This window comes from Rattus norvegicus, chromosome 15 (genome assembly GCF_021556685.1).
Source record: "Rattus norvegicus strain SHRSP/BbbUtx chromosome 15, alternate assembly SHRSP_T2T, whole genome shotgun sequence".
Lineage (NCBI taxonomy): Eukaryota > Metazoa > Chordata > Mammalia > Rodentia > Muridae > Rattus > Rattus norvegicus.
Genome location: NC_141548.1, coordinates 45,512,823 through 45,526,000, shown reverse-complemented (window position 1 = coordinate 45,526,000; position 13,178 = coordinate 45,512,823). Strand labels below are relative to the sequence as shown.

Sequence of the window (13,178 nt, the reverse complement as noted above, 5' to 3'; positions counted from 1 at the left end):
AGAAGTGCATTTAGCATTCCAGTTCATTCTTCTGAAATGGAGAATAAAGCCTGCACTCCATTGCAGGCAAATAGTTGAGTAGTTTCAGCTCAGTTGTGAGTGAGAAGTCGTCTGTCTAAGCTGCTAATTTATTATTAAATAAGTTGGTGGGATAGCAGAAGGAACACTTAGCAAAGTGTGAGGCATTGTGGGGTCTAAAAGGTATGTCCAGACTATATATGACAAAGGATAGTCAAAATAGTTAAGGAACCCAAAAGCAAGAAATAACCCTGACTTTTAAAATGAGCAAAGAATGGATGGAGGGAGAAACAGACAGAATGAGCAAAGGACATGGATAATATTTCTCAAGAGGATATACAAATAGTCAACATATACATGAAATTGTGCCTGTACTACTAATGAGTGATGGTGGATTTTTTGTTGAGAATCTAAAGAAAGATATCCATTGTAGAAAACACTGTGACCCAGCAGTCCCACTTCTGGGTATTGAGAAATGAAGTCGGCTGTCAAAAGGATAGCTAAACTCCTATGCTTATGTTATTTGTAATGGCCAACATGTAGTTAACCCAAGTGTACATGGAAGGACAGATGGGAAAGAAGGTGTATTTAGTCACTGTAAAACTATCTGGTCACAAACACGGAGTACTGTCATTTGCAACACCATGTTTTAAGCCTGTGGGATGTTGTGTTAATTGAAATTAGCAGACACAAAGAAACAATTGCAGAGTCTGACATTTTAAAAGTTAGATTCAGAAGTAGTGAGTCAGATACTGATTGGTGAAGGCTGTAGGTTAGTGCAGATCGAGCACTTGTTAAAGAGTATAATTTACCAGGCAGAGTGGCACATACTTGTAATCCCAGCACTCAGGCTGAGGCAGGAAGATTGCCACAAGTAGCTCCAGGCCAACCAAGGCTATATATATATTGAGGCCCCATCTAAAAGGAAGAAGGGGTCCTTTCTGAAGTAAACCACACAAGGTATCCATGGTAAAGAACTCAACTGGGAAATTCCTAATCACAGCTTAAGTGTTCTCAACAAAGAAAGTTTGTGACAGATCTGTTAATTAGCTTGATTTAATCATTGTGAGATGTATGTATATATCAAAATATATTGTGTACCATAATGTATGCAATTGTAATTTGTCAGTTACACAGTTTGTACCTGTTAATTAATGTTTGTCAAAAGTTAGTGAAACCATGTTATAGTAGACATAGGTACGTAAAGATACACCATGACTATAGCTACCCAAATCCAGACTTCAGATAATTCTGGGAGAATTACGCATCAAGTAAGTGGTCTTTTAAAGCTCCCTCTTCCAGTGTCTTAGGGTTTTACTGCTGTGGACAGACACCATGACCAAGGAAACTCTTATAAGGACAACATTTAATTGGGGCTGGCTTACAGGTTCAGAGGTTCAGTCCATTATCGTCAAGGCAGAGCATCCAGGCAGGCATGGTACAGGAGGAGCTGAGAGTTCTACACCTTCATCTGAAGGAAGACAGGGACAGGGCATCCTCAGGCAGCTAGGAGGAAGATCTCCAAGCCCATCCCCACAGTGACACACTTCCTCCAACAAGGCCACACATTCTAATAGTGCCACTCCCTGGCATGAAAATAAAATCTGAACAACAAAAGAAGTTATAACCCAGATAACCAACACAATGAATTCATTACCCTCAGTGTGTCAGTAACAACAAAGAATCCTTCTCCCCCTTTCTAGACACTGTCTCCTTTGTGGGCTGAATACTATTGAATCATGTCTCCTTCGTGGGCCAAATAATATTGAGATTTTTCTATATTCTAATGTATGCAAATATCATCCATTTAGTGTGGTGAAGGCTCCTATTACATTACAGTGAAACCCATTGAAAGTAATATTAAACAATTGCCTACTTAAAAAGACTATAGTATAAAAGCCAATTAAATAGGCTTGGTTTTTGCAAATAACTTTTGTCTTCTGATTCACAAATTTGATTGTCTTTTACGTATTTAAGGAATATTTACTAAAATTCTAAAATTAAAGTCCTAATTTATGTTGCATTTCTCTGGAAAGGGTTTAAGTCTGTTGAGCACGGGACTTTGAAAAGAGCCTTAATAGCATACTTTAGCATACTTAGCAAAGGAATAGTGGCCAGCTGACCAGCTATTGATTGAATGTTCCATCATTTCCACAGTTCAATCAGACCCACCATGGTGAATCAGTCAGAGCATCCTCAATGAACCAACAAATGAATAGTTTTTCACACCAAAGGGACATGCCTCATGCATGGCAGAGGCATACATAACAAACAATGCGGGCACCCAACCTGATGCTGACTTACTTGGATCATCAAGCCTTCTGTTTTCAATAATGGCTCAGTCTTCTAATTGGCACTCATCACACACCACTGTTCTGCTTAAATATTCATGTATGTGATCTGTCTTTGCCCCAAGGTCTGCGACCATTTCTCATATACATAACTTGATCATTTTCCAGGACATTTAGTAAGTGATCAGCATCTATGTACTGAGGGGCTGGGTCCATCCCATGCATATTCTCTGTTCGTGGTTCAGTCTCTGTTCCCCTTTGAGCCCATGTTAGTTGATTCTGTAGGTTTTCTTGTGGTACCTTGACCTCTCTGGCTCCTTAAATCCTTTGACCCCTTCTTCCACAGAATTCCCCAAGCTCTGCCTAATGTTGGCTGTGGGTCTCTGCATCTGTTACCATCAGTTGCTGGGTAAAGCCTCTCGATGACATTATGCAGGCTCAGTCTGTACTCCAACTCCAAAGCCCCCATAGTCTACAGCAGTCTCAACAATATTAAAAGTCTAAAGTTCAAAGTCTCTTCTGAGGTTCATCCAATCACTTAACTGTAATCCCCAAAGCAAGACAGGAAACCACTTTGGCAAATTCCAAACTCTGCACCTCCATGTCTGATGGCAAAGCAGTCTTCAGATCTCCAACGCCTTTTTCATCTTTGTTGATTGCAACAAAGTCCTTTCTCCTGGGCTGGTTCCACTCCATTAGCAGCTTTCCTCAGCAGTTAACCCACAACCCTGGCATCTCGAACAATTTGGAATCTCCAAGACAATTTACAGCTTCTTGTTCCAATGTCTGGGATCCACACATGATCTTCTGGGCTCCTCCAAAGGGCTGGCATCACATCTCCAGCTCTGCCCTCTCTAGTACTCTTAAGCTCAGGTTGATCTACTTCATTGCTGCTGCTCTTCTTGGTGATCATCCCATGGTACTGGCATCTCCGATATGTTGGGGTCTTCTGCTGCAACCAGGCTTTACCAGTAACCTCTCATAGGGTCTCTTCGTGGTACCAAGCCTAAAATCTTTTGCATGACCCCTTCAGTTCTGGGCCATCAACTACAACTGAGGCTGCACCTTCACCAATGGCTTTCCATGGTCTCTCACAGTGCCAAGCCTCAGCTGCTCTTCATAACCCCTTCATACCTTCAAAACCAGTACCACCTAGATGACTCTTACACAGCACCAAGTAAAGCTGCAGCGTGAGGTACAGCCTTGGCTACCTCTGGAACACAGCTTCTTTGTGCTCTCAGAAAACACTTCCCAGAAGCTTTCATCTCAGTGATGCTGGTCTCCAGCAGAAGATGTGTCCCAGATTAAAGGTGTGTACCACCATGCCTGGATCTGGGACTTGCTTTGTCCCAGATGACCTTGAACTCAGAGATCTCCTTGCCTTGGCCTGCTGGGATTCATAGCCTCAATACCAAGATCCAGGTCAGAAACTTGTATCTCTCAGCCTCAAGATTAAGTTCCCAGGTGAGCTTTCCAATTCTTGATTGTAGTTCATTCCAGATATAGTCAAGTTGACAACCAGGACTAGCCAACTACAACCAGTATCCCCAAAATAAAATTCCACAGAGTAAGAGAAACTTAGAGCTTTATCAACCAAGTAGGTTTTATGTAGACTTGATGGGAATCCTGAATTGGGCAACTGTAAGAGGTTTTTTTTTAACCAGCTAAGAAGTCCACAAATTGAAGAGACAGTTAGGGGAAATTGCTGAGTTGTGAGTATTTAACGTTGAGATCACTTTCAGAAATATGCAGTTGTAAGAAATAAGGAAGGATGACAAGGGCTCTTGTCCACTTCTCCCTAATGAGGACTCTTAGCAAAACTAATAAAGGATCACAGCTAGCGTGCAAATGCAGTCAGGATACCAGACCTGTTACCCACACAGCCTCTTCTGTTGTGGTTTTATAGCCCTGTCCCCTTCCTATCCACAGCCCCTGTTAACAACCACACTATCATTTTATTTGAGGTTATGTAAATAAGAGACACATATTTTTGAGACAGCATGGTTTTCTCAGTGGTTTTCTAGGTTTTCTATATCAATACTTCTTGTTGCATTTTATTATAATTATTTTAATAAGAAAATGATTCTTTCAGATGAAATGATACCCTGTGATATCCATTAAAATCCAAGGATAGGGGATTATAAATGAAACCTAAGTTCTGTGTTTCTAATTGCTGAAGTAGGTACATGGGATTCGGTATACGGTTCTCTCTATCATGGGCTATTTGAAGTTAAAAGGACAGCAGCAGAGTGTTTTGAGCGAAAGAAATATAAGAACTGCATTGCTTCATTGGAGCCGTGTCAGCATCAGAGCAGGGCTTTATAATCTTCTTGATGTACAGTTTTGTCGACTGTACATGTGCTAGGATGCAGTGAATCTGCAGTCTCCTTCTGAGATTACATTTCATCGTGCTGCCTAGGCCAGCATTGGACTCCTGGGCCGCAGTGGTCCTCCTGCCTCCACCTTTTTCCTGTGGGACTAGAAGCACATGATAGCACATCAAACCTTTTATTTTTTTTCCAAATGTGTATGGGCTCATTCATCTGTGGATGTGTACCAACTGTGTATCTGGTGCCCTAAGACCAGAGGAGGGGGTGTGATCCCCTGGATTGGAGTAACAGTAGGGTGTGACCTGCCATGTGAAAGCTGGGAATGACATCAGGTCTTCTGTAAAAATAACCTGTGGCCTTTAATCACTGAGCCATATCTCTCCAGCTACCTCCCCTGACTATTTTTTGATAAGTTTAAAAACATTTTTAAATAAATTATGTGACTGGAAAAAATTAAAAACATTTACTTCTGCCTTCTGACCTGTGTTAAAAATGTACCTGATTTGGAGAGAAGGAAAAAAAAGTTAAAAAAAAAAAAGTAGAGGTAAGTTCCTTCCATTGTCTTCCATCCACTCCAGGACCTGAACCAACCTTACCATTTCAGATCACATGGCTTCTGCCAAGGTTCCATACATCTTTAGTTATTGTGCTGTAAGAAAGGTGGTTTTGTTTTTTGTTTTTATACTCAAGTAAATTCCAGTTTGGGGCCAGTTCTTAGTCAGCTGATCAGATCTTATGGATAAGATCAGTGCTTAGATATACGTGTAAGATAGATCTTTTATTTTGCTGGTCTATTAGCTTATGACTTTAAAACAGAATTGTAGCCCTTAATCACTTGTCTTAGTTATGGTTTCTATAGTTGTAATTAAATACCGTGACCTAAAAGCATGTTGGGGCGAAAAGGGTTTATTTGACTTACACTTCCATATCACTGTTCATCAAAAGAGGTCAGGCAAGGCAGGAAACTGGATGTAGGAACTGGTACAGAGGCCATGGAGGGTGCTGCTTACTGGCTGCTCCATGAGAGTTACTTGACCTGCCTTCTTATAGAACCCAGGAGTACCAGCCCAAGAATGGTATGTTCCTCAGTGGGTTTGGCCTTCCCCCATCAGTCACTAAGAAAATGCCCTACAGGCTTACCTCTTATAGAGGCATTTTCTTTTTCTTTTTTGGGGGGGGTTCTTTTTTTTTTTCGGAGCTGGGGACCGAACCCAGGGCCTTGCGCTTCCTAGGCAAGCGCTCTACCACTGAGCCAAATCTCCAACCCCTTAGAGGCATTTTCTTAACTGAGGTTCCCTCCTCTCAGATGGCTTTAGCTTGTGTCAGGTTGACATAAAAGTAGCTAGCACATTGACATTTTAGGTAAGCTCAACACAGTTCATGTTCTTTGACATTCATGTTTTTAGAATATGTGAGGTCATGGCTGTGCTGTTCGCTTGATGGAACCATTGCACAGAATATACATTACCAAACATTGTAAACCAGAGATACTTTTATTTAACAATTTAAAATCTCCTTAAGGTATTTTTCCTCTCAAAGTAACAGGAAAGAATTTGGAAGATTTATAATAACTAGCACCCAACTCTGGTGGACATGGTCAAGTCTTGTGTTAACCAATTCACATTTGAGCTCCCTCTTTGAGAATTTCTTTCTCAAAAAAAAAAAAAAAAAAAAAGTAAGAAAAGCAAAACACCACTAAAAAACATGGAGTCTGATTTTTGTTGTCTGTCTGCTTCATAGCATGAGGCCTGCCATGTGGTTTACATACACACTGTTCTTTGAAGAAAACTGATAGCACTCCTACCAACTATTTGTAAATACCTTTCTGGCTAGGGATGGGACTTGCCCACTTCCCTTCCTTCATGTTGGGATTTTGCTGCCTTGGACTTGTGCAGGTCTTGTGCATACTATCTTGGCAACATAACTGTAGCCTTCTGTAGGGGACTCTACTGTGATTCCCATTCTGCAGGGGGAGGACAATAAGATATTCAGTTGATTATACTTGGCAGTTAAATGATAGAATTTGAACCCAAAGGCCAAATGTTTCTCTTCTACAACACATCTGTGAACCCCACCTTAAAATATTTCTTTTCTCTTGGCTTCTACATCCACTGACCAAGCCAGCATTTCCTCATCTAGTCCATGAAATGTCAACAGATGTTCCATAAAAAAGAAAGTTTAATGAAAAAATATTTAACCCAGCACTTTACTTATGTGCATAGAGATTATTTATGCTGAGAACTTCTCACAAAATCACATGTTCAATATGTATTGCATATCACCAAGGGCAACATTCATCTTATAGCATTCTAGAGTTATTTTGGCATGGAATGTTGTGTTTGGTTTTGTTTTTACAAGTTATCTATAGATACCTCAAGGAACATAGAGTTCTGTGCCGTTTCTGTGTTCTTGAATCTCAGCCATTCCTTTCCACCAATCGTTTCACCTAAAATCCTGTGGGCAGTTTCTTCAGGTTAAGCTCACAGGTGCTTGCTGGCCTCGGTATGCAGGCAACACTGCTCTGACTGGGTTCACTGTATTACACAGGGCTGTACTAGCAGCTGCCCCAGCATGGTTGCCAGGGCCGTATATGCCAGCTTCCTTCTGCCTGTGATCTGTTGTTGACTGCCTACAAATACTGTTCTTTTACTCTGCTGCTAGAGCGCTTGCCCCCAAGATTAGAGTGGGACATTGTTCTTTCTTTGCATTTTGTCCTGAGAGCCTGTCGGCGGGAGACTGACTGTGTGCCTGTGTGCCTGTGTGCCTGGAGACTGACTGTGTAGTAACTGCTCTTAAACCAAGAGTCCTTAAATACCACATCCTATTTACTTTTAGTTCTCACAGCACACATGTTGTCCACTGGCTTTACCTCCCTAAGTGTTTAGATGGACTCACTTTCTGGAAGTATTAATTATCAAAACCTGTTTTCTGTTGAAAGTCTGAATGTATCTTTCATTTCTTTTGTTATTAAAAGTCTTCCTTCGTTTCAGTATAATGTTTTAATTTCCCTAAAGTTAGTTTTTTTTTCCCCCAATGTGGAACATTTTTAAACAAAACTATTTCTCAGTGCTGGTAGGGCATTCAGAATTAAATATAATCCTGCATTCCAAAAGTTATTATTAAGACACTTAAAATTTTTGTGGATATTCACATTTTTAGAGTCAGCTGTCTTCTTATTGTGCTGGCCTAGACTCTTTTACTAGAGCTCAAACCCAGAGCCTTTTGCAAGCTAGGCAAGTACTCTTCCACTAAGCTATATCCTAAGCCTGTGTGATCTTGTTATACTAATCATTAATTCATTTATTGCTTTCAGAAGTTCATCCAGATTTATATTACCTTTCAATATTATCTAAACACCTGTTTTCTCTTTAACAGGATTTATGAACAGAGAGCAGGCTCCTATAGCACTTCAGTAGATAACTCATACTAGATTCTTTTTTTTTTTTTTTGTATAATTGTTTTGCTTGTGTATATGACTACATATGTGCCTGGTTCCATTGGACCCTCTGAGACTGGAGTTACAAACAGTTGTGAGCCACCATGCTGGGGGCTAGGAATTGAACTGAGATACCTGAGAAGAGCAGCCAGAGTTCTTAACCACTGAGCCATTTCTTCAGACCCTACATGCTAGATTAATCTTAGGTTATCACATCCGGTTATAAATAATCTTATAAATTAGCTTCGTTCAACTGTATAGCTTCTAATCTGCCATTTTACTTTGGCAAATGCTCATTGGACAATATTGAGTTAGGATTCATAGATTATCTGACTTTATATAAGCTACCTTTCTGGCATTTGAACCTAAATTTTTTAAACAGAATGACTGATTTTAAGTTTTTCTGTTTAAAATAAAGCTCACAGACTTTAAAAAATGATAAGAAATATCTTAGACATAAAAGGCTAGAGTCTATCATATTGTTGCATTATTCTCAAGTTACAGTGTCTTAATACATATCTTTTCAGGTTTTAAAAAGTTACAGAAAAAAGAAAAGAAAAGGGAAAAAGGGTGTTGAGAAGTGCTTATATGGGCAAAGAGACATCGCATCCAAGAAGCCACTCCTGAGCCCCATTCCTGAGCTGCCTGAAGTCTCTGAGGCGACACCTCTGGCTGACTGCACACAGAGGACGTGCTCAGGTGCTGCTCTCTAGCCTCTAACATCTTCTCTCCCATCCTCTCTGTAACCACTGTACTCTTTGTCTCTTCCCATTTCCCATTCGCGTTTACAGATAAGACTGAATTTGTTACCAGTATAGGAAGTTGAAGTCTAGAACCTGTGAGGAACTTAGACTCTCTTTCAAAATCTGATGAAATTCTCACCTTTATCAGAGAATCCAGACACAAAATTTGCATGCAATTTTGGGGGATATTTTTGTTCATCTACTTTTTGCTTCTTAAAGCATTTTATTATAATGAATTATGTTTGGTTGTGTTATCACAAAATAACTGATTATTAATGCATGGTAATAACAAAAAATAGAAAACACTTGCCTCATAACATTTGTTTAGAATTATAATATAGAAATATGTATAAGTTGAGCTTGATTACCATGAAAGTGATTCACAAGTAAAGACCAAGTTGATTTATATCTTAAGATTTATTTATTTTATGTGTATGAGTGTTTTGTCTGAATGGATGTGTACCATATGCATGCCTGGTGCCTACTATGACCAGAAGATGACATCAGATCCCCAAAACTGGAGTTACAGATAGTTGTAAGCTGCCATGAGTTCTGGAAACCAAACCCACATCATGCAGGAGTAACAAATGTTCTTAACCACTGAGCCACCTATCTCTTTAGTCCCTAGAATGTCTAAGTTTTAAACTGAGTTTTCTTGCTCAAACTGTTTTTAAAAAAAAAAAAAAAAGTACCTCCATTTAGCATGGTAATTTTGTTTGCAGCATTTTAAAGTAGCTACCTTTGTCCTGTGTCACATGATCTTTACCTACTTTCTTAGAGAATTCAAGAATAATTATGTATATCACCATGGACTCTGGCTTCCACCAGTGTCTCAACATGAGTACAAAGCAAAAGTTTAACAGCTACTCAGAATAACTCACTTTAGGCTCATTTCCTTCTCATAGGATGATTGCCTTGGAATAGGATGTCTGCCATTTTTACCTGCTAAACCTGGCCTTATTTCTGTTTGTGTATTAAAATGTAACTGCTTCCATCACCAAAAAATACTTCGATGGTGTTTTTAATCTATAATTAATCTTTGTCACCTGAAAAGAAGGTTTGAAGCAAATCCAGTTTTTTCCATCTCTTCCTGTAATTTTCTCTCCCCAAAACCTCTTCTTTTTTTTTCCCTTGTATACTGGAATACACACACACACACAGTGTGTGTGTGTGTTTGTGTGTACCAATTTTAAAGCTATAAAAGAACCTTGCCCATGTAGTCATTGTAAATCATGAGCTGTATGAATCTCTACATAGTATTTTACCTGCTCTCAGCATGGGTGTGTTTTCAGATTGAAACTGGTTTTTTTAACTTTAGGTTTAACTATTTTTTATGTATCTTTCACCTTTGGTTTAATTTAAAACCTTTTCTATATTTACTTGAATGATGAGCTAAAAAACATTATCTTGGATAATAGATATAGAATCTAATAGCACTGATTTTAAAATCCTAAGAACTGTATTACTCTAGAACTGTGGTTCCTAACCTGTGAGTTGCAGCAGGCTTCTTGGGGATCAAATGACCCTTTTACAGGGGTCACCTAAGACCATCAGAAAACACAGATATTTACAGTACGATTCTTAATGGTAGCACAATTCAGTTAGGAAGTAGCAACAAAAATAATTTTGTGGTTGGGGGTCACACACCATGAGGACCTGCATTAAAGTGTCACAGCATTAGGAAGGCTGAGAACCACTGCTGTAGAGCATATTTTTTGTTAATTTCAAGCCTTACTAGTAGTTTTCTCACCCATGAAGTACATACACAAAGCTACATGTGATGTTCCTACCCAGAGGACAAAGCTTATTTAGTCAGAAAGAAGGACAAGGGCTGGACTTGGAGATTGTGGCCCATGGCTCTGTCTACAATTATATAGGAATTATTGGGAAACATGAGTACCATACAGTTTAGGTGCTTTGTCTTCAAGTACCTAAGAATTCTAATTTTTATCACCTTGTTTCAAGAAGACATTCATAGAATTTGAAAGGTGTAATGTCCTTTCTTTTTTTTCAGATAAATAGTAAATGTCTCACACTATTGGGCTTCATGCTATGGAAGCACATTAGTGACAAGGAAGCTACTTAGGACAGCAGTCTCGTTTTCATAATCTGAAGTTGTATGCTTTATATAGAATTCATGTGTTGAAGAGTTTTCTTTACCTATGGTCTAGGGCAGTAAGAGGGACAAAGTGACAGATGAGATCAAGAACAGCACAGTAAGAGGGACAGAGAAGGCATGAGAACAGGGGCCAGGTGATGAGTGTAGGCTATGTAAGTTCTGAAAGCTTAAAACAACAGTGTTATAGAGAGTGCGTTCATGTACGTGAAACACTGCTTATTTAACAGGCATTGCGCTGTTCTTTGTAATTGAATCTAAGTGTTTATATGTCCATAGATGATTTCAACATCCGTGGTGAGCTGGAAGAAGGAACCTCTTTTGAAATTCCCACGAAAAGGAAGAGATGCTTGCCACAGAAGGAGGATCCACCTGAGCTGGATCCAGCTCCTGATCAGTCTGTTGTCTCTGACTTGTGCTGTTACTTATTGCCTCTCCCTGCTGCTTCTGAGGGAGGGCCAAATGCCGGTACCAGAGACACAGGCAGTGAAGGGAACACCAGAGCAGACAGAGCGGAGAGTAAACGTCAAAGTGCAAAGGAGCCAAAAACCGGGACTAAGACCGAAAGCAGTCTTGCGCCTTGTGCTTCTGTGACCCACCACGGTCACATTGTGTCCAATAATCCAAAGCCTCTGGGCAGCCTTCAGAGCCAGGACTTTCTCAAGGCTGGTCAAAGTTTGGAAAATCCTTGTGAGATCCTTACCATTTCAGAGAGTATGAATATAAAGTGTGAGAAAGAGAGTGAATGCCTAGCTCCACAGGGAAATCTGCAGGGCAGCCCTTTCTCAACTGACTCAAAAAGAGAACATAACTGTTCAGAAGATGTCCTCATTGAAAATACAAAAGAATCTACAAGCCACAGTGAGAATGCGGGAAGGAAATGTGCAGAAAATGGCAGCACTGCTAGTGGTAGAGAAAGGAAGTGGAGAAGACACACTATGTATTGTGAGGGTCAGAGTTCATACCTGGATCAAAACAGGAACCCTGCATCTTCCTGCAGTGGGGAAAACTCTGTAGGGATTGGTTTAGGGAATTCCCAGCTGATTGAAGAGCTGTCTAACACCATAGAACAAAGCTTTCAGAGACCAAGGGGTAAAAGCAAAGTGAGACGCAGCACAAGGCTCCAGAAAGACTTGGAAAATACAGGGCTAGTATGGCTGTCTCCAAGTCCTTCCACTTTTCGGAAAACAAAAAGGAGAATGACAATTTGTACCTTAGACAGCAGGGGATTTGAAAGTACATCCTCCAAAGAAGAGACTCTATCCTCAGGACAAAATCCAGGGCCCTTGCCATCTATCTCAGGCAGTGAGAGCCAGGGTGTTGGTTCTTCTGAGCTACCCAGGAAGAGGAGGAAAAGCTTTTGCCTGTCTGCCCTCTCAGATGGTAACAGTATGACTCAGCTACCACACTTCAAGAGAAAACCCTCTCTCAAGAAGGGGGAAGGCACTCAGCTTCCCTGAGGAGGCTGGGCCCAGGAGAACAAGGGCAGGGACAATTCCCCTGACGATGGCTCTTAAGGAAGGGGACCCAGCTTCCTGTCTGCTCTACTTCATCCCTATTCAAACTTCAGTGCATTGCACATTTCTAATAAAAATCATTTGAGTTATGATGACTTTAAGTAGAAATAGGTGAATTTCTTATCTTCTCCCTCTATAAATGTATTTGTCTTTTTGTTTCGCCTTTATTTTGTTAAAACATTCCTTTCTAGATCCGACAATGTGTTTCTGCAGTTTTATTCCTTTTAGTGCACATTCACCACTAAAGTCTTAGACTGCTCTGGAAAACATCCTTTAGAATGACTTACTCTTTCCTTTGGTTAAATTGACCAGCTTTGATGACTTCATTGTCTCAAATCAGTTTTCCTTTGCTAATTAAGTGAAAATGAGGCCCTGTATTGAAATTTTAATTCATTGACTGGAACTCTATAGATAAAATATTGTAAATGGATATGTAATTAAAAATAACTGTGCAATCATTCTTTCAGATTGTTCAAATCAACCACAGGTAATTCTGAGTTTAATTCATTGTTTCCTATTAAATTTAATTTTACGTAGAAACTTAAAAGTGATCTAGAAAATATGTGTGTTTGCCAACCTGAAGCCTGGTGTAGGTCGCTGATTTCTTCTCAGAGCATTTTCCTGCAGTCGTCCTAATATCTCTACTACTGCTTGCCTGTTCCCTCAGCACCAAGCTTGCCACAACCCCCTTGTCTTGGCGGTAACAGTTTAAATACCGAAACTGCAG

The 13,178-nt window shown here is 40.0% G+C and overlaps 1 protein-coding gene across 13 annotated transcripts in view; it reads left to right on the top strand.

The window, feature by feature from the left end:
- Positions 1 to 12,932, top strand: part of Cdca2 (cell division cycle associated 2) — a 46,589-nt gene extending 33,657 nt beyond the window's left edge. For 8 of the 13 annotated variants that reach the window (NM_001431437.1, NM_001431438.1, NM_001431439.1 and 5 more), the window contains 2 exons: positions 8,603 to 8,774; positions 11,214 to 12,932. In NM_001431437.1, the coding sequence (NP_001418366.1) occupies positions 8,603 to 8,774; positions 11,214 to 12,394 (1,353 nt within the window). In that variant the 3' untranslated portion in view covers positions 12,395 to 12,932. The remainder of the gene's footprint in view (positions 1 to 8,602; positions 8,775 to 11,213) is intronic. The other 5 variants (XM_087585772.1, XM_087585769.1, XM_087585771.1 and 2 more) reach the window with 1 other exon arrangement.
- The last annotated feature ends 246 nt before the right edge of the window (positions 12,933 to 13,178 follow it).